Source organism: Papaver somniferum, chromosome 4, assembly GCF_003573695.1.
Source record: "Papaver somniferum cultivar HN1 chromosome 4, ASM357369v1, whole genome shotgun sequence".
NCBI lineage: Eukaryota > Viridiplantae > Streptophyta > Magnoliopsida > Ranunculales > Papaveraceae > Papaver > Papaver somniferum.
The window spans coordinates 99,756,701-99,781,473 of NC_039361.1; the positions used below are offsets into that span (position 1 = coordinate 99,756,701).

Below are 24,773 nucleotides of genomic sequence, written 5' to 3' on the forward strand. Positions count from 1 at the left end.
AATAACGATCGAAATCTCTCGGAAAATCTAGTTAGTAAATGCACATTACTAATTTTGTAATTTCCCTAAAAAAATGAAATTAATAACCTTAATTAAAAGATTTTTAACTTACTTATGTTTCGATCCTGGGATTCTCTTCCCTTAGCCGTTAAGGAATACCTTTGAACAATTATAGAAATAAACATTCACAGCACATGTTCAAAGTTTGTCGACATCTTTACTTTGTAAGTTCTCTTTCACACTTACAACCTTGAAACCGATTTTCCACACCTCCATACAAGTTTAGAATTGGTTCCTCTGACTTTCAAGAACTATGTGATTGATCAAACCAACATCCAATCACAATCACGGGTTTAACGGTTCTAGCAAAACAAGTTTCGGTTCTACCTCCATGTGAGTACCACGCATAGTCGCTCTAGCTTCCCAAAGATTAGGTTGACTAGGTACTAGGATCGGTTCCCCACATATATATGGTATCTAAGTTATATGTGTTGCACGTGTCCATAGGATCGGTTTTCCTTTCTGCTATGAACCTTGTTGCACCCCATACAAGGATCGGTTCCCCTTGATGTATTGCACCCCTTACAAGGATCGGTTCCCTTTCCCCAAGGTCAGATATAATCCGATCATACCACAGGTGATTACTTAAGATTGATTTTACTAATAAAAGTTATACCAATACATAAGTCAGGACTTTGTGAATAGTTCTACCAAGAACACAACAAGTTGTGAGCGGTTATACTCTATCACACATATTGGTTGTTCATAAGATATGCAATGAATAACAAAACCAATAACTCCTGGCAATTTCCTTTTCGGTTTACAAACAAGTTTATGAACTTACTTCCTTAGAACACATGTAAACATTGTTCCCTCGGATGAAATCCTCACCTCATACCCATACATAATCACAACAATATTCAAATGATTATGGCTATGTCATATCTACAAAGTTTAATGGTTAAGCAATAAACCTCGTATTGTATTCCTTAATACTATGTCTATCTGGAGTTCATATATGCTTCGCAGTTATGTTTTCAATATGCACGACTTGAAAGATACGTTAGGGAATGAAATAGTTCAAGTCAAATATCACTAACCTCAAGTGGAAGGATGATTGTTGTCGTTGTGTCTCCTTGCTTCTTCACATCTTCAAGACTTCGCAATACTTGTAATGTCTCATATCCTAATACTTTCAAGCTAACCTATACAAAGTTTAACTCTAGTACATAATCAAGCGACTCTTAACATGAGTTTTGATTCACTAAAATATGACAACCAAACTTGACATACCAACACTTGGTGGGTTCAACCAAGCAATGCTCTAATAGCATTCGATTAGACTTGAATAACCGAAACCTCACTTCGATAAGTCTAACTAAGATCAGAATTAAATTAGTTTATCTTATCCGGAATCGAATTGGACTAAACAACTCATCCCGTAATCCATTTATTTCGTTAAGCCATAAATAATTCATACAAACCAACATAAATCAACTTGCGTAATTATTCACCTCAACCGGAAGAAATTGAAACAACATAGACATTAAAAGCACCACAATTGCACCGAAATTTTGTAAGCCTAAACAATTGATACCACACAATAAAGCAAGATAACAATAGTTTTTCTTAACCGGAACCAATTGAATCACACACATCATGGAATAAACATCAATTGAACCAAAATTTTATTAAGCCAAAGCAATAAATATATATAAAATAAACTCAGGCTTTTCTTAAACAGGAAAACAATTAACTAACAATATTGTTACCTCAAATTTCGCATTCACTTCTCCAATATGATTGCATCTTCGTCCAGAGAGATTTGATATTGAAATATCATCATGTTGTCATCCTTATGAAAAAATAAAAGAATAAAAACAACCAACCTTTACCAGAGAAAGGTTGGAAATCGTTTTTAACAATTGCAAGAAAAAGTTGAAAACCGTCGAAACACGTATACTTTTATGCTTAACCAAAACCGATTTTTTCACATATTGTTTCTACCAGAACCTCTCATGATTCTTTGATAAAGCCTACCAACATGGGCTAGAACTTAATCCTTCTATACCAAAAAGTCCCCCAAACCACAAGGGTTCACAATATATGAGATCGAATATTAAGGTAGTAAAACCGAAATCAAACATCCCATAAACACAAATGCAATACACCATAAATATTCAATAAAGAATCAAGTATTTCAATTACCTCTATCTTGTAGGTAATTGAATTGCGAAAACAACGCAAAAAGAATGAGGTCACTCCGAATTCGGACGAAGAAGTTATGGGCAAAACATTTTTACACTTCTTCGTATGGGGACCTCTCACTAGGATCGGTTCCCACACTATGACATGGTACTAGGATCGGTTCCCTCACTATGACAGTATTTTCAACATAACTTTTGCATACGATGTCCGAATTCAATGATTTTTGGCTCATTTTAACCGTAAGAAAAAGAGATACACATATATAATCAGTAGATATCAACATCATAAACTCATAATTACCGTTTCTATCAAAACCTCAAATAGAAATAGAGAAAGTATGAGTATAGAAGAAAAGAAATCTCCTAAAGATGTTAATTAGTCATATAATAACCGAGAGATCATGTGCTCAGTTTTTCATGTGCTTCCTCACCTTTCAAAAGATCGAGCACCAAGGTGAGCATGCACATTCCAATACAACTAGGTTGTATTGAGTTGATCCTTGTCTTGTTCGTAACGAGTGACTAAGACCGAATCATCATTCTTGACTTCTTGCTTGGTTTGTTTTCTCTTGTTCCATCTCTTTGTTAGAGTATTTCTCGGTCGAACTCGCATGCGTTGCTATCTCAAGCACGTTTATCAATGCTAGTGATCAAAACTATAAGTCTTGATTTCTAGTCTATTATAGCTAAGTCTCGGACTAGGATAGAAAGTGTAGTTGAGCGCAAGGACTTCATGGCGATTCATCATACAAGTAGAAGAACTACTCAAGGAACCGGTGGAACTTCTCGACAAAAAGGTATGTGAAGACTTGAATTTATCTATCACTCAAAAGTCTATATACTATATCTCCTACTCTTTGAGACAAGAAGTCGTATGCTATATATATAGACTTTGATTATACACACTTGGTATTACGAGCCGAGTATACCTCGCCTATCTATATCTCTAAATATGAGTTGGTAACCTTTTCGCTTTAACCAAATTTATCTTTACCATGTGACGAAAGTCATGATATGTTTCAATCATCTTGAAAATTGCTTTGACGAGAAATGGTATAGCAACTATGTAACGTCCTCTAAGAATGTTTCAATGATTGAAATGAGAGTTTAGATTACATAACCAATGGTGTACATAAGCATTGTTGTGGAAACACATTTATGTATAAGTCCTATTCCTTGAACCAAAGTTTGCGAATTTTTTTGATCAAGAGAACCGGAAGAATGGCATGAGCTAAGTCCGCGAACTCAGTCCGCGAACTGCCGAAGTTCTAAAACCCGAGAATTTCTGCTGGAGTTGAAAAAATACTTGCGTGAAACTGAGTCCGCAAACTGAGTCTGCGAACCCAGTCCACGAACCGACGAAGTTCTCATACCCGAGAATTTCTGCTGGATTTTGTAAATTCTGCCCAGTAACTTAAGTCCGCGAACCTAGTCTGTGAACTTGAGAAGGTTATATATCTGAAGATGATTTCTGAACTTAAACTTAAAAATACTAAGGAATGCAGTTTGAAAACCGTGGCTATAAAAGTTCATGAACCGATTCAATTGAATCAAATCATCTTTGCTTCAATTGTGTCTTGTGTAGTACATGAGATTTCCTTGCAATTGAACAACTCTCTAACTAGTTCATTTGAACTAGTTATGGTGAAGAAGAACGTGGTTGATATGGAATGCGTATATGGCTAACCATTTGGTTAACTATTGTTGAACCAACAAGTGCAATTGACTGCTTTGTTACTAAGGTAACTTAATTGCAAACCCTGATTTGAAAGACTATATAAGGGGAACTCTAGTATCTGTGCAAAACTAATCCCCACACCTCACGTGTGATACTAGTTTGCATACTAGAGTCGGTTCTCCTTTTACCTTTGGTTTTCTTCTTTTAAAATCAGGTTAACGACTTAAAGACTTCATTGGGATTGTGAAGCCAGACCGATACTACTTTTATCGTAGTTGTGTGATCTGAACTTGCATCTTATATCGTACGAGTACAATCAGATTGATTGGCTTGAGATTGATATCTCCGATAGGCAAGATATAAAAAGTAATTACAAACATCTTCGTCTCACTGTTTGTGATTCCGCAACATCCTGTTTCGCTACCATACGATTAAGATTGTTGTGAGGTGATTGATAACTCTAGGCTGTTTTTCGGGAATATAAGACCAGATTATCAATTGGTTCCTGTTCACCTTGATTATTATCAAAAGATGGAATAAAGCCTTTTAGGGTTTATATGTGGGAGACAGATTTGTTTATTGTCAAGTCTTCGACTTTGGGTCGTAGTAACTCTTAGTTGTCGGTGAGATCAGCTACGGGAATCAAGTGCGCAGTATCCTGCTGGGATCAGAGGCGTGGAGAGTACAACTGTACCTTGGATCAGTGGGAGACTGATTGGGGTTCAACTACAGTCCAGTCCGAAGTTAGCTTGGAGTTGGGTAGTGTCTGTAGCGGCTTAATACAGTGTGTGTTCAATCTGAACTAGGTTCCGGGGTTTTTCTTCATTTGCGGTTTCCTCGTTAACAAAATTCTGGTGTCTGTGTTATTTCTATTTTCGCATTATATTTGTTTATGTAATTGAAATAATACAGGTTGCGCGTTTGAATCAATCAATTGGAAATCTGACCTTTGGTTGTTGATTGATATTGATTGATCCTTGGAATTGGTCTTTGGTACCATCCAAGTTATTCCTTGTATTTGATTAGATCTCGCAGTTCCTGCTTGAGTAAATCAAATCAAGAAGAGAGATATAAACTCGTTGATATACTTTTAGTTGATTAAGTCTTTTTGATTCTCTTAAAGTATATTCGAGTTTGTCCATACAGATTGCTAAGTGAAATATTGGGTGGTGTTGTTAGACCCCCACTTTTTCAATTGGTATCAGAGCAGGCAAACACGTTCAAGACCTCAAAAGTCTGTGTTTGTAGTGATCTGACTATATGGACCATAAAGTCTCAATTGATGCTTCACCAGGTTTAAAAACCAACCGTAGAAAAAAGTCTGATAAACTGGTTACTCTTCAAAAAGGGTTGGATGAACAAATCCGGATCAACTATGGTCTTGTTGCAGAAATTGCAATTCTTAAGGATTTGATATATGGTAATGGTCCCTTGGTGAATCTGAGAAACTCTAGTTGTTCCTCTTTAAAGAATAGTCGTAAATCAGATAGTAATCAACGACCGGTTATTGTGAAAACTGAGAACCACTCAGACAAACTTCAAGGTTTTGGCATGTATTGTTGTTGTGATTCTTCCAATCACCTTCAACAAGTTTGTATGTCGTTTCAAAAGAGTCTGAATGTTGCAAGTAATCTTTGTAAGAAAACTAAAAAACTTTTTGATACTCTGAAAGGACATACAAAACTATCAGGAAACTCTAAACAGAGAAGTACTAATAGTATGGGTGCCTTTTCCTTAAGATCTACGTCTCCTTTTTAATGGTTTCTTGAGAGTGGATTTAGTAGACATATGACAGGTGATCTCACATGGTTTGTTTCGTCTATTGACTATGAAGGAGGTCCTGTAACGTTTGGAGATGGGAGTTGTTGCTACATCAGCAAGAAGGGAACGATCAAACTGCTCGGTGTTCCAAAAATCCATGATGTGGTATATGCAGAAGGTATGACTGCTAATCTTCTTTCTATTAGTCAAATTTGTGACAAAGGTCATCGAATTTTCTTCAATGAAAATGGATGTGACATTATAGACAAAACTGGGAAAGCAATTTTTCAAGGAACTCGTGGTAAAAACAACTGTTATCTACTTGATACTCAGATTAGCAACCGTTGCAATTTGACTAAGGTGAAATCTACACATCTTTGGCATGAGCGTTTTGGTCACGTCAATTATCGTCTTCTAACTAAGATCATTAACAAAAAACTTGTTAGAGGCATTCCCAAAATCAATGCAAAGGCTGAAGGTGTATGTGGTGCCTGTCAAAAGGGTAAGCAAACGAAAGTTCACCACAAATCATCTCGAGATATTCTCACTAAAGCTCCACTTAATTTAATTCATATGGATCTCTTCGGACCAATTCAACAACCCACTGTTGTTAGTATGAAGTATGCTTTAGTTCTGGTAGATGATTACACCAGATTCACTTGGGTTGCATTTTTATCTCATAAGAATGAAACTCTTGGTGAATTCAAGATTATTGTTAAAAGGATCCAGAACGAACAAGGTCGCAAACTAAAAAAAAATTAGAAGCGATCGTGGAACTGAATTCAAAGACAGCAAAATATTTGAATTTTGTGACGAACTGGGGATCATTTAACAATACTCACCACTTATCACTCGTCAAGCTAATGGGGTTTCTGAAAGAAAGAATAGGAATATTCAGGAAATTTCCAGGATAATGCTCCATAACAAAAACTTACCATTAAGATTTTGGAGAGAAGCTGTTTTTACTGCGTGTTTCTTGATCAACCGTGTGTATTTACGGTCTAAAACCCTTAACACTCCTTATGAGTTGTGGTACGGAAGGAAACCCAACCTACACTATCTCAGGGTGTTTGTAAGTAAGTGTTATATTCTGAAAGATCGAGAATAGAAAGGGAAATTCAACACCAAAAGTGATGAAGGTATCTTTCTTGGCTATGCTTCTGATAGTCGTGGTTTTCAAGTGTTTAATCTCAGAACACAAGTCATGATGGAATCTGCTAACGTTATCATCGACAACATTAGTAAATTTCGTCATGATAATCCTCCTGCTGAATTGCCTCCAGCCGAGACAATTGAGAAAGTCAAAGAAATTACAGAATCAGTTGAAGTTATCCCAACGGTTACTGATCCTGACATTTCTAGTGACGAGGAGAAGAGCACTGATCAAGCCATTCCTGACGAACAAGAACGTGTCCCTCCACGACATATTTGGGTTCAAAGGAATCATGATCCCAATAGTATTATTGGAGGAGGAGATTCTACAGCTAAAACAAGAGGACAACTTCAAAATATGTGCAATTTTGGTTGTTATATTTCACAAGTAGAACCAAGGAATATTGATGAAGCTATGAACGATCCCTTTTGGGTGAATGCAATGCATGAAGTGTTAAATCAATTTCAAAGACAAGATGTGTGGGAACTTGTACCTTGTCCCTCCAATATCAATATTGTTGGTACCAAATGGATATTCAAGAATAAGTGTGATGAATTTGGCACGATTGTCAGAAACAAAGCTAGACTTGTCGTTCAAGGATATTCACAGATTGAAGGGATTGACTTTGACGATACCTTTGATCCTGTGGCACGCCTTGAGTCCATTCATCTTTTGTTAGCTCATGCTTGATTTCTTAAGGTTAAGCTGTTTCAAATGGATATAAAATCCGCATTCTTAAACGGAATTTTAAAGGAGGAAGTCTATGTCGCTCAACCTAAGGGGTTTGAAAAACCTGATTTCCCAGATCATGTTCTAAAACTCAAAAAGGCATTGTATGGGTTGAAACAAGCATCTAGAGCCTGGTTTGAAAAACTTACCGCTTCTCTCATTAGAAAAGGTTTTTCAAGAGGCAGAGCTGATAAAACTTTGTTTACCAAATGGAGTGGGAAGATGTGGTTATTGCTCAAATCTATGTAGATGATATCATCTATGGATCAACTTCTGAAAAATTTGCAAACGACTTCCAAGTCTCTCTTGCTAAGGAATTTTAAATGAGCAATGTTGGTGAATTAAAATTCTTCATAGGATTACAAATTCAACAACATAAGGATGGAATTTACTTATCCCAAGAGAAGTATGCTCGAGACCTTGTGACAAGGTTCGGACTGAATAAGTCTTCCCCAAAATTGACACATATGCCCACTACTGGTAAACTACATAGATATGAGAAAGGAGCTAAAGTGTATCAAAGTTGTATCGATCTATTATTGGTAGACTTTTGTATCTTACAACTACTAGACCTGATATTTCTTTCAGTGTTGGTTGTTATGTCAGGTTTCAGGCAAATCCAAAGGAATCTCATCTTGCAGCTGCAAAAAGTATCATTCGATATATTAATCACACTGCCAGGTATGGTTTATCTTACACTTTTGATATTAACACTGATCTATCTGCTTATTCAGATGTTGATTGGGCAGGATGTGTAGAAGACAGAAAAAGTACATCAGGGGTTTCTACTATGTAGGACTAAATCTTGTAGCTTGGAATAGAAAGAAGCTAAATTCTCAATCCCTGTCTACATTGAGGCAGAATATATTGTTGCTGGATCATGCTGTACTCAACTCATATGGATGAAACAAATGCTAGTTGATTATTGATTTGATACTGTAATAATGAAGATCTTTTGTGATAACTCTAGTGCGATTCGAATCACTGAGAATCCCGTTGATCACTCAAGAACAAAGCACATTGAAATAAGGTACCATTTTATTCGTGATCTCTAGGAAAATGGTATCATAAGTATGGAATTTGTGCCTTCCCAAAAACAATTGGCTGATATTCTTACTAAACCATTAGACACTGCTACATTTCAACACTTGCGGCGTGTTTTGGTTCATTAAAACGTTTCTATAATTCTTGCCCCTATGCTTATCTCTGTCTTTTGGGAAATTGAGTTTGAAACTCCAGTAGGTTTACTCCAGTTCAGTTTCTGTAGAGTTGTTTTTGTCTTGGTAGTGTCATTTTTGTTTTAAAATCCTTCTTTTCTTTTGAAATTAAGGTCGCTCTTGTTGTTCTTTCGGGAATGACATCAAATGGGGAAGAGTTCTTTTGAACTTGTGCTTAATGGTCATATCTTGAGGGGTGTGCGGCTGTGGAATTTTAGAGGGGTTATCTTATATCTTTAAACTCCTTGATGAATGCATTTAGCTTCGGCTTTATGATTGCATCTAAATTAGTTGGTATGTATTTTTTTTCTTTTGTCATGAAATGTCTCTCTCGGAAATTTCATTATGATCTCGTTCTTGTAGCTTTGCCAATTTTATTGACAAAAAGGGGGAGAATTAATATGTAGTTCACACTACAAATACATATGTTTTTCGGATCATTGTGTAAGGGGGAGTGGTTTCCATGTGAGATGGAGTATTTACTAAGGGGGAGTGATACATATCACCATAGTATTATTGTTAAAGTTATGATACAATTGAACTTTGACGCTGTGTAATAATACTATGGCACTGTATAACAATGATCGAGAACTATGTTTTCTCATTGTTATAGCTACGGATCTTCAACAGTGGTGATGCTAAACTTACAACCTTTGGGATCATTGGAGTACTTGGAAGTGACGAAGATTTCGAGGAATGTTGAAGATTAGACATGTGGAGTAGGAGCTACTAAAGTTTCTTTATCTTTTTTGTATTCCATATGTATTGATAATTTTATCACTAAAATTGACAAAGGGGGATATTGTTAGAGCATTGCTTGGTCTAACTCGCATGCGTTGCTATCTCAAGCATGTTTGTCAATGTTAGTGATCAAAACTATAAGTCTTGATTTCTAGTCTCTTATAGCTAAGTCTCAGACTAGGATGGAAAGTTTAGTTGAGCTCAAGGACTTCATGGCGATTCATCATACAAGTAGAAGAACTACTCAAGGAACCGGTGGAACTTCTCGACAAAAAGGTATGTGAAGACTTGAACTTATCTATCACTCAAAAGTATATCTACTCTATCTCCTACTCTTTGAGACAAGAAGTTATATGCTATATATATAGACTTTGATTATACACATTTGGTATTTCGAGCCGAGTATACCTCGCATATCTATATCTCGAGAGTTGGTAAGATTTTCGCTTTAACCAAGTTTATCTTTACTATGTGACGAAAGTCATGATATGTTTTAATCATCTTGAAAATTGCTTTGACGAGAAATGGTGTTACAACTACATAACGTCCTCTAAGAATGTTTAAATGATTGAAATGAGAGTTTAGATTACATAACCAATGGTGGACATAAGCATTTTTGTGGAAACACATTTATGTATAAGTCATATTCCTTGAACCAAAGTTTGCGAACTTTGTTAATCAAGAGAACCGGAAGAATGGCATGAGCCAAGTCTGCGAACTGCCGAAGTTCTCAAACCTGAGAATTTTTGCTGGAGTTGACAAACTACTTGCGTGAAACTAAGTCCGTGAATCCAGTCCGCCAACCGGCGAAGTTCTCATACCCGAGAATTTCTGCTGGAGTTTGTAAACTCTGCCCAGTAACTTAAGTCCGCGAACTTAAGAAGGTTATATATATAAAGATGATTTCTGAACTTAAACTTAAAAAGACTAAGGAATGAAGTTTGCAAACCGTGGGTATAAAAGTTCATGAACCGATTCAAGTGAATCAAATCATCTTTGGTTCAATTGTATCTTGTGTAGTACATGATATTTCCTTGCAATTGAACAACTCTCTAACTAGTTCATTAGAAATCATTTGAACTAGTTATGGTGAAGAAGAACGTGGTTGATATGGAATGCTCATATGGCTAACCATTTGGTTAACTATTGTTGAACCAACAAGTGCATACGTTTGGGTACGTTTAACAAACCTAGAAGCGTGCATTGTCAAGTGTGTGTAACAAGCTAAGTTTTCGATCTAACGGTTGAGAAATATTAGCTTGAATCTAAATCAGGTTTTCATCTAATGGTGGATATTGATTGCTTTGTTACCAAGGTAACTTTATTTCAAACCCTGATTTGAAAGACTATATAAGAGGAACTCTAGTATCTGTGCAAAACTAATCCCCACACCTCACGTGTGATACTAGTTTGCATACTAGAGTCGGTTCTCCTTTAACCTTTGGTTTTCTTCTTTTAAACCAGGTTAATGACTTAAATACTTCATTGGGATTGTGAAGCCAGACCGATACTACTTTTATCGTAGTTGTGTGATATGATCTTGCATCTTCTATCATACGAGTACAATCAGATTGATTGGCTTGAGATTGATATCTCCGATAGGCAAGATATTAAAAGTAATCACAAACATCTTCGTCTCATTGTTTGTGATTCCGCAACATCTTTTTCGCCACCATACGATTAAGATTTTTGTGAGGTGATTGATAACTCTAGGCTGTTCTTCGGGAATATAAGATCGGATTATCAATTGGTTCTTGTTCACCTTGATTATTATCAAAATACGGAACAAAACCTTTTACGGTTTATATATGGGAGACAGATTGATCCTTTGATAGACGTGTTTGTGTGAGAGATTTTTTTATTTTCAAGTCTTCGACTTTGGGTCGTAGCAACTCTTAGTTGTGGGTGAGATCAGCTAAGTGAATCAAGTGCGTAGTATCCTGTTGGGACCAGAGGCGTAGGGAGTACAACTGTACCTAAGATCAGTGGGAGACTGATTGGGTTTCAACTACAGTCCAGTCTGAAGTTAGCTTGGAGTAGTCTAGTTTCTGTATCGGCTTAATACAGTGTGTGTTCAATCTGGACTAGGCCCCGGGGTTTTTCTGCATTTGCGGTTTCCTCGTTAACAAAATTTCTGGTGTCTGTGTTATTTCTATTTCCGCATTATATTTGTTTATATAATTGAAATAATACAGGTTGTGCGTTTGAATCAATCAATTGGAAATACGACCTTTGGTTGTTGATTGATCCTTGGATATTATTCTTTGGTACCATCCAAGTTATTCCTTATATTTGATAAGAACTCGCAGTTCCTGCTTGATTAAATCAAATCAAGAAGAGAGATATAAACTCGTTGATATACTTTTAATTGATTGAGTCTTGTTGATTCTCTTAAAAGTATATTCGAGTTTGTCCATACAGATTACAAAGGGAAATATTGGGTGGCGTTGTTAGACCCCCGCTTTTTCACTCTTGTTTTTCTTCTTTGAATTGTGATGAAGAGTGTCATTATCACAACCTTTACTAGTACAAGAGATTTCAGACATAATGTCTTTCTTTAGCCTTTCAAGAAGACTCTTGTAATTATTTTCACCAACAATTAACATTTGAGAGTCATTCTTGTGACTAACTTTTAGTCCCTTCTTGGCTATGGAGGACTTCGGGACCCATTTAGAGTTGGGTATCGCAGGAGAAGCTTTCTCCTTCATACCATTAGAAACATTGTCCTTTTGAATATTTTGCGAAACACCCTTTCTCCAATTTGGAACATCAGATCTTGTTTTCGCATTTAAAACGTCGTCTCTCTTTCTATAATTGGGTATTTTATGGGATGACCTTGTCGAGTGATATGCAAAATTTGAACTATTATTATAATAATTATTTTGCCTAAACTTAGGACAATATCGATCTGAGTTCTTATGAGGAGAAAACTTAGCCAATTCGTTTGATACAAAAGAAAGTTTATCTTGCATCTTACGAACTTTGCATCCCCATTGCAAGTGTCCTTTATTACCACAATAATAACAAAGCTTAGTATAAATATACGAAGTATGATTTTTAATGTTACCTTTTTGTGGATCCTCTTCCATTGGAGCTCGGCGAGTTTTCTTCTTCTTCTTATCTTTGTTCAACGTTGTTGCTTTCTTCGCATTAGTAGAAATGCTTTCTTTGATTACTGCTGGTTGAACACTATTCTTAGGCTTGATAGACTTTTCTTCTTTACAAGAAATATGAGCATCTTTGTCATCAGTGGAAGCCTCTGGTTGAGAAGAATTTGTAGCTTTAACAAATTTTACCTTTTTGCTAATATTTGAAGCATCTATTCCCATGTAGCCCAATCCTCGTGCATCACGATAAATTCTACTTGCTTTAACATTGAGGTTAACTTGTTTGAGCTTTCATTAGATTTTTTTAGTTCCAAACTTTATTCTTCCAACATCTTGATTTTATCAAGAGCACTGGATATATCAACCTCAAAGCGTTTTTCTCGTGAGAGATATACACCTTCTTTCTCTTCAAAACTCTTTTGTTGAGAGTTAATCCTTGCATTAGATTCAACAAGTTTCACTTCCAACAACTGAATTTTTTCAAGAGCAACACCACGCTCCCTTTTTAACAGTTTTGCTTGAGAGAGACTAGCGTTTTCTTTTTCTTTAAGACCCTGAATTTGTTGAGAAGTATCTTCCCTCAATTTTTCGTAGTCTAGACGATGCCTTTCACATTCAGTAGTCTTTAATTGTAAAGTAACCATAAGTTCCTTTATTTTCTCATTAGACACACTTAAGAGAATTTCTTTAGACAACAAGTGTTCACGAATCTCTTCCAACTTAGAGTTTGTAACCTCTGATTCTGAAGGTGGTTTAACTACCTCTTGCGACACGTTAAATGAGTCTTTCAATAATTTTCTCTTTCGATTAATCTTACTTTGACTGATTTCTTATAGGTTGGATCGCACTAAACACGGATTGTTAGATCTTTTCGTGTTTTCCTGCTCTGTTACCAATTGAAAATGGGAGGGTACCCAAATATACCTCAAGCTAAAACTTTTCCTACCTATAAGTCCTTTCTCCGAAAGTGATTGTCTATGGACTGAGTCGAGACAATACAACTAATCGGTTCACACTTCGTGTGATCTTCTATGGATACAAGATCGAGACAATACAACAACGAAGTATGTTACTTGATAAAAAGGTTCGGACTTAACCAAACACAATAGGATTCACTTATCAAGTAAATAGGAATTAACGTTTGTGTAATTTACTTTAATTATAATAAAACAATTATAATGCTAAAATATAAAGTAAATGACACCACAAGATTTTGTTAACGAGGAAACGTCAAATGCAGAAAAACCACGGGACCTTGTCCAGAATTGAATACTCTCAGGAATAAGCCGCTACACAAAATTACACCAACTTCGTATAGTTGAGACCAAGCAACTAAACCTATAGTTCACCTAGTTCCGTCTGTATTCCCACGCCTCCGACTTATAAATAAGTCACGTACTTGGATCAATTCCTTTGGTTCGTATTCCAAACAGTAAAGGAATAAAAAATCTGTTTGGTATCAACTCTCTTCAACCAAGTGATATGAGTTGGACAAAGGCTCTTCTGTTTATCTCAACATAAACTCCTTCGTCGGGTCCTTAGATCTATCTTATGCTCAATTACCGAAGTAATCGTTTAAGATTAAGCCAGCAACACTCTTAATCCAAAGAATTGTGTTGATGCCGATCTACTCAATTAACCAATCCAATCTACCAAAAGGATAAACCGATTATTAATTGGATCCTCTTTTACCGAAACAAGTATTGTGCACACGAAATCGTCTTTAGAACTAACAATAGTCTAAAGATCTATGTCGAAACTTTGAACTAGTTTTAGTGAATCTTATATCAGAAGAGAAGATTCTCAAGCATAAAAAAACTAGGTGCAATCAGATTTCAACCACCGTTAGTCAATCAAATCAATGAAAACAAAAGATAAACCGCAATTATATAGTTTCCCACCAACGGTACACGCTAGAGCTTCTCAATACCAAGGAAGACTTTAAACTGAGCGGTCGTAAGAGATTTCGCCTAATTAGGTTACTCTGCTCTCCGAATAGGCGGCTACACCAGTAACAACAACAAAGAGGAAGTATGTTGTTACGAAGGATTAGTTTGCTAGAAAGGCAAACTTCAAGAATTTATTGACAAGGAAGTTTGGACACCAAGGAATTTCCAAAACCGAAAATATTCTCAAGATATTCATTAAAGCACAAATTCGGTTTCCATAATTCCTGGAAATGCTCTGTCCAAAAATAATGATTGAAATCTCTCTGAAAATCTAATTAGTAAATGCACATTACTAATTCTTATATTTCCCTACAAAATGAAATTAATAAACTTAATTAAAAGATTCTTAACTTACTTATATTTCGATCTTGGGATTTTCTTCCTTTAGCTATTAAGGAATAACTTTGAACAATTAAAGAAATAAACATTCACATCACGTGTTCAAAGTATGTCGACGTCCTTACTTTGTAAGTTCTCTTTCACACTTACAACCTTGAAACCGATTTTCCACACTTCCATACAAGTTTAGAATTGGTTCATCTGACTTTCAAGAACTATGTGATTGATCAAACAAACATTCAATCACAGTCATGGTTTTAACGGTTCTACCAAAACAAGTTTCGGTTCTACCTCCATGTGAGTATTGTGCATAGTCACACTAGCTTTCCAAAAATTTGGTTGACTAGGTACTAGGATAGGTTCCCTACATATATATGGTATCGAACTTATATGTGTTGCACATGTCCATAGGATCGGTTCCCCTTTCTGCTATAAACCTTATTGCACCCCATATAAGGATCGGTTCCCCTTTGTGATGTACTGCACCTCTTACTAGGATCGTTTCCCCTTTCCCAAATTTGGTCAGACAAAATACAAACCCGATCATACCATCTCGGGTGATTACTTAAGATCAGTTTCACTAATAAAAGTCATGCCTTTGTGAATAGTTCTACCAAGAACACAAACAAGTTATGAGCGGTTATACTCAATAACACATATCGGTTGTTCATAAGATAAGCAATGAATAACAAAACAAATAACACCTGGAAATTTCCTTTTCAGTTCACAAACAAGTTTATGAACTTACTTCCTTAGAACACATGTAAAACATTGTTCCCTGGGATGAAATCCTCACCTCATACCCATACATAATCACAATAGCATTCAAATGATTATGGCGATGTTTTATCTACAAAGTTTAATGCTTAAGCAATAAACCTCGTATTTTATTCCTTAATACTATGTCTATCTAGAGTTCAAATATGCTTCGCAGTTTTGTTTTCAATATGCACGACTTAAAAGATACGTTAGGGAATGAAACAGTTCAACTCAAATATCACTAACCTCAAGTGGAAGGATAATTGTTGTCGTTGTAGCTCCTTGCTTCTTCACATTTTCAAGACTTCGCAATACTTGTAATGTCTCATATCCTAATACTTTTAAGCTAACCTATACGAAGTTGACTCTAGTACATAATCAAGCGACTCTTAACATGAGTTTTGATTCACTAAAATACGACAACCAAACTTGACATATCAACGCTTGGTGGGTTCAACCGAGCTATGCTCTAATAGATTCATCATAGGATAATTCTGCCAACAAAAAGAAGATCGGATTATGTAATAGCTAGAGACGAAGCTTTTTTGTTAGTTTCAGACACAACTTTATGCAACTTGAGCTTATGAACCCAAAGAACAGATAACCACATAGCATAATCTTCAGCTTGATAAAGAGATGAATCACAAGTGAGAGAAGCTTTTGCTTCCAGAAACTGACTATTAGCTTGTCTTAAGACCGAGCCCATCTTGCAAACCGTTAAAATCCAAAAGAGACACATCTAAGTTAACTTCAGTAAAGTATGTTGAAGGTGGAAACCTATGCGTATTTTATATAAAATTCATATAAGAAATATCAGGTTATATTAGGTTTAAGTGGTTAGCATATGCATAACACAAAATAGATTGAATGACATGATTTGGATTTAAGGGTGTGAAATGAAAAAGGCACTGATATCTGACTTTCCAAATAGTCCTACAATATGTTTATGATATGAGGAAGATGTGCATTATGAGTGGTGAATGTATAGGCTAATAGGTTTATTCCAAAAAAAGATTCAGCTAAGCAAATTGTTATGTCGTTGAACCTTGGGCATAGTTGTGGGATAAGTAGCACTCCATATTGTGTTAGAGAATTATAAATGAAAAAAGATCCAAGTCTTCAACTAGTTGGTGAGGAAACATAATACCAATAATGGAGTTTGAATGGATAATACTAATTGTTTTCCATAATCAATAATGTTCGCCACCAAAATTTGTTTTACCCGTCCGAGAATGATCCAATTTTAGGTATGGTCCAATCAACAGACCTTTAGATATAAAATAATTACCAAGTTGCTAGTTATAGGAGTTCAAACCTGTAAATAAAGTTCTACTCAGTACTTGTAGGGTGGAAAAAATATTAGAAAGATAATTCAGAAGTGGGGAGATACGAAACATAGGGTTAGAGATCATCTTGAGTGTAATGATATAAAAGTTTTCCTAAAACAATAATAAACTTAAATTTTTATATTGCATAATATTTACTTAGGTTATTTTTCTAGTGTAGTTATTGTTTATTTATCATGTTTGCATCTAGTTTGAACAAGTTGGTATCGAAGACAAAAGATAGTAATACAAGGTTTCATATGATGGATGGAAGGTCTTCGAACCAAGGGTCACGAGGTTCCACCACTAGATCCCAATGTCGATAGAAGGACAAAAACATCAAAAACATAATCAAATCCATAAGGAAGCATTTTGGAGAAATTGAAGGAAGATATGCAAACAATGCATAAAGACATACTCCCTCTGTTTATCAAAGATAGGTTTGGTACTTTGGTTTTCCTTATTCGGGTATGTCGAGAAGATAGATTGATTTCCATAAATCAAAAGTCAAATTTTTTGAGTTTACTAATCTACCCATGGAGGGACCACATTTCTCTCATTTTTTATATATATCTTATCACAAAATGGGACCACTTCTCTCTCTTTTTTTCTCTAATATCAAATGAATGTGACCAAGGACAAATTAGAAAAAAGTATGAAAAATGGCTACAATGATTAGTTTGCTTAATATCTGTGCAAAACCAAACAAGCCTATATTTTAGAAACAATTGGAGTAGCTATCATGATGAAGATGTAGTATCAACTTCCAAATCAATCGCGTCAACTTTGAATACCAAAAAATAGCTACGGATTGTTGATTATCCTTTGTTTGAAGTTGAGGAAAGAATCAAAATTCTTACATATATGAGGATTTGAAACCATAGAAGTTGGACGCATGATTCAATTCTTCAGAAGCTTATGTCAGCACCAATGGATTTACCGAGGAGTAACAAGTAAGTTTTTCCAGGCTCGGAATTGAAAGCAATTATTTGGTGGGAAACATATACGTCAAGTTTGGTTCTTACTAATGGAACGTCGGTGACTTCTTGAAAGTAATTTATAATAGCTATCTAAAATTTGTTCTATATCTGATTGGATATAAGGAGCGATTGTGCATGATTGATAAAGGCGGATGCTGGAATTGACAGGGTGTCTGTGTGTGTGGCCATTGTTTGAGTGATTGATAGACATATTTATGTGTCTATTTTGATCTCAATTGTATATATTGTTAGTGCTCGATTTTGTACTTATTTCGTTTTTCTATGTCTTTGTAGATGTTTTCGGAGAAATGAGTTTTTGTGACGAAATTGGCTCGAAAAGGGATATTTGTGCTCGTGGGAGAAAATCACTGAAGGAACCCCTCATTTGGATAAGGGGTACCTAAATTACTAAGGGACACCCACTTGCTATTTACACCCCAGGACACCCCAAGTGTTAAAGACACCCGGCAGGCAGATAAGGGCAACCCATCTTCACCGTTCAAAAGAAGAGAAAAGGCGGGACAATTTCTCTCTTCCGCGAAGTTTGCTGAACATGATTTGAGTGAGATATACTCGTACTTTCTCACGGATTTGATTTTTTTGGGCCCTGTCAACGTAGCACATTAATATGGGTTTGAGATTCGATAAAAAAAGGAAGCTACACGGACTTTCAACGAAACATGGGAGAGATATCAACTGCATATTTTGATTTGGTTTTGAAGAGTCTTGGTCCGGATTTCTCTCGTACTCTGGATTTTTTTAACCCTGTTTCTTCTAAACAAGGAAGGTATGTGACTTGGATTGACTGTAAAAGAAGATTTTCGTTGGACTGGAGTTAAGCAGAAAAAGGGAGGTCCTCGGGATTTTGTGGAAGTATATTTGGCAGTTGCATGAAGTTTTTTGGGATAAAATAATCTCTGCTATATTTAAGTCTATATAATATTGGAAGGAGTAGGAAAAAGTCAGAGCGGAGACGCAAAGAGAAGCTTGGTAGGGAAAGAAAATCCCGAGACTTGAGGTGGAAGAAAAATAAAGAATTACCCGGAGATTTCTTGATATTCAATCGGCCTGTGGTGTATAAAAGGAGTCCTGGGAAGTCATAGAAGGGTTGTCGAGAGTTGGGGGCAGTTAGTAGAGGCTCAGGAACGAAGAACAAAAATTGCAGAGAAGTTCTCTGCTCATGCTGAAGAAGAAGGGACGAAGAACAATGTACTGACGAAGACAGTCGCGAAACTACGACAGAGAAGACAATCCTATTTGCAGCAGTCTTATTCTTTCGGTTTTCCTTGTAACAGTCGCTCTGCAACGCATATAAACGTTGCGATTGAATTGTTTTATTCCTTTTGAGTCTCTTCACCTTTGTAAACACCTTTTGAGCAATGGAAAAATCTTTTGAGTGTGTTTTGAGCATGAAGAGATAAACCCCAACACTGGGATGACGGAGGAAGTCTTATCACAATTTTTTGGTAACTATAATTGATTCTTTATGACTTTTTGCACTTATTTTAATTAATTTATGATTTTTACTAATTAGTTGTGATTTCGTTTGATGGTGTATGCTTAGACGTAAGAGCTTTTGATACACCATTCTTGTGAGTCTAATTTAGGCAAAGAAAAGAGTCAACAAAAAAGCTAAAATTGTTATGAGTCATTATATGAACCAATTGATTGTGATTAATAGTGAAATCTTGAGTCTCTGTAATCTCTCGATATTTGTGATAACCTTGTGAATATTTCTTTTATTTATATTTTTAAGTCTTAAATCAAACCTTTACAAGCCCGAGTTGAACGAACTTTACTTACCACTTCAAAACCACATCAGTGATCTGACAGTAATGATCAGTTTTTATCTTTTTGTCATATATAGAATGGTATGGTATCCTCCGCTATAATTAGCATCAGTCTTTAATAATCATGTGATTGTGCGAGCAGTGGCACTTGTTGCACCAAGTGAAAGAGCGGAGAATGCAATAAAACACCACTGAATTTTATAGGCAAGTTATAATATTGAATGTGAAGTTGAAAACTCAAAAACTATTGAGAAACATAAAGAAGGATTAACTTTTGAGATACAGACAGAATTTGCACAGAAATTACTGGTTAACTTTTGGTACAAAACTATTAATTTACCTGCAAAAGTACTTTCACAAAGCAAGAAAAAAATGAATGGTAGAACAAGGGGAATTTAGAATTTATATCCACGAATAAAAATCATGTTCAAAAGACTTAATCCCTTAACTGTCAAACGTTATAGATACATCCAAAAAGTGACAGTTTTGAATAAAAGACGGGTTAAGCGGTTATATCATATTTCCAGGTTTGTTATTGTTGTTTTCATTTATTTTTGCCTATGATCTGATAGTGCATCTAGCCTATATTGTTCACTATCAGTTTTAACTAGTGTATTTTTTTTTATTGTTTTGGTTGTGAATTGATAGTGCATATTAGGTATACTCTTTAATTGAAGTTCGGTAGTGTTTTTTTTCTTCCACTTTCGTATATAATCTAACGGTCCATATAAGATACACTCTTGTTCATTAGAGGTTATAGCATGTGGATATTTTCACTTGTTTGTTTTGTTCCTTTTTGTGTATGATCTAATGGTGCACATAAGCTATACTCTTTGATAGAAGTGAATATATTTTATTTATTTGTGTTGTCTTTTTCTTTTCTATGATGCTACAATGCATTTAGGCTATACTCTTGAATATAAAATGATTCCAATGATGCTACATGCATGTACATTATAATCTTGAAAATAAAATGATTCCAATGATGGTAAAATGAATATACATGATACTACACTGCATAATGCATATAGACTCAACAGTGTATGTTCCAAGTACTCCTTTATTTAGCAATGCGACTAGGTTTACTTCTTTACTATCTTGTTGATTGATGGGGGTTATATTTTTTCACAGGTTTAATATGTCTACTTCTGGTGATATTCCAAATATTATGTGCTATGCATATGTCTACTTCAAGCACTATAACATTCCTTATCTTGTTACATTCGCTTCTATTATTGATGATTTGAAGTTTTGCATCTGCAATGAATGGAGGATGTTGACTCCTTCAAATATTGTTATCAATTATATTGATAATAGTTTGAAATTCCATGTGCTGGTTGATGTAAATCTTCGTGGGCTTGCTGCATTGCATCATTTCTAGAAATCGTCTTACTTTGAGTTGCACGTTGATGCTCTTTCTAGCGGTGCATCAAGTTCGTCTAATTTTGTTCATGTGGACAAGCAATCAAAACTGATTATAAGTTCCAGAGAAAGTTATGAAACAGAGGGTAACGAGGTTGTAAAGCCGCTTATTTCCGATGGATGAGAATTTGTGTTTGATGATCCTAATAAGTTGTTGTGTGGTGGTGTGGATTCTGTAAGACTAGCATGACAGAAATACTGCGCGAAGACTGGGTACAAAGTTAAGAAGGTAAAGAATGATTCAGCGAGGTACATAATGAAGTGTAGCAAGGTTGGTTGTTCATGGATGATCCATGCAGTTGCTATAGATTCTTCACTTTATGTTTTTAAGATCAAAAAGTATGTTGGAAGGCATACATGTGGTGTTGGGTTAAAGTTGAGGAGCCCTCCTTTAACAAAGAAACTTATTAACCACCTTATTCATAATAAGGTGAGGCATAATCCACTTATCAAGATTCGCGTAATTAAAGACTACCTCAAAGTTGATATTGGGGGGTGAATTTAAAGTACCATAGTACGTATCATGGCTTGGAATTGTCACACCAACGGCTTTTTGGGAATGACGTTAATTCGTATACTGATTTGGTTTGGTGGGTAAATGCATTTAAGGAAACTAATCCGGGGTCTTACATTGATTTCGACTGCAATGATGCGGATAACAGATTCGAGAAGTTGTTTATTTCTTTCGGTGCATGTATTGAAGGATATTAATTGTATAAGTCAATGATTTTTGTTGATGCAACTTTTTTGACTGGGCCGTTCAAAGGAGGTTTGATGGCTGCGACTTGTTTTAATGGCGAACAAGGCAAGTTTTCTATACTTTTTTCATTTTGTGCTTCTGACTTTTTTTTTTCTCCAAGTTATATCTAGATAGTATAGGATCAATATACTGTTTTTGTTTTGCTTTTATTCCTCTACTTTTTGTTTTTTCATGTTTCTGGTTTTATATTTTTTGGGACAGTGTAGCTTATGTATATTGTTTGCTCTTTAGTAGGTTGTTATCCTTTGACATATGCTTTGGTTTCGGGAGAGACTATTGAATGTCGGCACTGGTTTATGAAGAATCTTGAGAAATTTGTTGATAGTCGTGCAATCACCTTTTTTTCTGATCGCTACGAAGGTCTATTACGAGCTATTCCTGCGGTTTTTCCTAATTCTCATCACAACTACTGTTACTACCACCTCAAGAAAAACATGTCCATCAAAAAATTTGATGAGAAGTATAATGAGGTTGTGGCCAGTTATAAGAAGGCTATGTATGCCCTTGCTCCAGCAAGGTACGAAGAAGCACTCGGGGAAATGAAAATCATGGGAAGGGCTTGGGTTGCAACCTATTTACGTAATATTCCCCCGAAACACTGGAGTAGTGCATTTTTACCTGGTTGTAGGTTTGTCCAGACATCTTCAAGTGTAGCCGAGTCATTTAATAATTGGGTTCGAGATGAAAGGAAGTTTCCTGCCTGTCCCCTTGTTGACACAATCAGGTTTCTGCTTCAATCTTTTTAATAGTTTCAAGAAGTTGTTTACTTTTTTGATTGTTTTTTGGTAAAATAGTTTTTCTTTTTTCTTTTTTTTCCAGGCGACACATTATGGATCTAATGTCAAAGAGGCGCGAAGAAAGCTTTTTGATGGACCCTGAAAAACTCACTCCTACTTATGAAGCTTTGCTCGAAGAACATATCCAAATGGGTCGAGTCTGTAATGTTAGTCAGTCTGATCACAACATATACGAAGTGCATTCTCCGAGGTCAGTTTTATGTTTCTTAATTAGTACATAATATATTCAATGTGGCAATAAGATAAACATGGTACACATTATTAGCGCAGAAAAGCTATATTGTTTGAATATAATTTCAGTAATGACAATAAGTTTTGCCTTGTATAGTCTATTATCCTACAATTTACACAAGCTATAATATCCAGTACAAATGGAGATTTTTTAGTATGCTCCCACAGTGCATATAAGCTATACAGTTCATTAATACCACTTAATTTTGCTATACTTTTTGTTTAGATTTGTCAGTTTGATTATTATTTTATGCTATGCAGGTCTCACTGTGTTGATCTGAAGAGGATGACTTTCACCTGTCAAAGATGGAGTGTGTATGGTTTTCCATGTTCACATGCCACAGATGCGATATCTGCAAAAGGCGACAATTAAATGGATTATATCCACCCATACTTCAAAGTTTCTACGTATCGTGAATTATACTCACTTTCCATCAGACCTATCCCCAATTATGACAGGCCCGATGAGTATACTGAAAAAGATACCATTCTACCTCCTAATCCAAGAGCTCCACTTGGACGACCAAAGGGAATCCATATAAAAAGTGCACGCGAGCTTAGTAAGAAGTCAGTTACGTGCTCCAAGTGTGGAAAAAAAGACTCACCACAACAAAGCAACCTGCACCTTCATTCCTCCTTACCCATGATGTTTTGTTTATTCATCATAACAAAGAAACCTGCACCTTCATTCCTCCCTAACCATGATGTTTTGTTTATTCGTCATGTTTATTTGAAGTTGGCTTTTAGATAGAGATATTTTTACAATTTCGATATACGCTTCAGTTAGGCAATATATACTCTACACTGAGTCGATATTATATTTTTATGCAGATATCATATTATTTCTTTAAAGTGTAGGCAATATATACTCTTTTAGTAAGGAAATTTTCATATTGTGTTTTTAAGTTTCTTTTCATTTCAGTATTCTTTGCAGTGTAGAATATATACTCTTCACCAGAGGTTCAATGTTTTAGAGTTTACATTTCATTTTTCGAATATAATCTAAAAGTGCATAAAATCTGTAATCTTGTTTAAATGAGTAAAGGCAACATATACTCAGTTATCATTGCAAGACTCTTTCTACAGAGATACTATCCAACGTTGCTTTTTCTTCTTTACAGTTTTCTACCATTTGTTGTTTCACTATTTGGGGTTCCTGCATTTTTCATTTGAACTGCATTACACGTGTTTGGAAAATATGATAATGTTTTTTAAAAGGAATTTACAGTGCAGAACATCTGTACCTTTTCAATCACTGGTTCTGGTAGAGGTAGCAAATCGTTTCCAAAGCATTTCTCTACAATTTGCGTCGAAGACAATTGAGTGAAGCTCTCCAGTCTACCACTTTCTGAATATTCTTGAACATATCTTTCATATAGTATATCTTCAGATGGTAGCTCAACATTTGCATTCAGATCAATAACATCTTCATCATAATCTTGAAACATCTTCTTGAACTCCGGTCCGTGCGCGTATCTTCCAGTGACGGCGAATTGAAGAATATCTGCTATTGGTAATGTTTTCGGCTCTTTCACCTTCACCACCTCACAAACAAAAGGAACAAACTACATTGTTGGCGTCACCTTCCGGTTCTCTCGGTGATTATTGATTGTGTCATTTATTTCACTCATTACTTGTTTAGATGCTTCTTGTTGGATTGCTTTCAGCTCAGGTTGTAAGCATTTAAAAGAAAAAACCGATTTTTAGTAACAATGCAGGTAACATATACTGATATAAATTTCTTGAAAAACAATATAGGAGAGAGGAGTATTAGATTACTGGTGTTGGATTTTGTAAGCGTTTCTCAACTGGCATCTCATCCACCTTT

At 35.6% G+C, this 24,773-nt stretch overlaps 1 protein-coding gene across 1 annotated transcript; it reads left to right on the forward strand.

The window, feature by feature from the left end:
- The first annotated feature begins 21,413 nt into the window (after positions 1-21,413).
- On the forward strand, positions 21,414-23,318 carry LOC113272881. Its single transcript, XM_026522671.1, has 4 exons — positions 21,414-21,587; positions 22,124-22,641; positions 22,737-22,904; positions 23,207-23,318. The coding sequence occupies exons 1-4, from the start codon at positions 21,414-21,416 to the stop codon at positions 23,316-23,318; spliced, it is 972 nt and encodes a 323-aa protein (XP_026378456.1).
- The last annotated feature ends 1,455 nt before the right edge of the window (positions 23,319-24,773 follow it).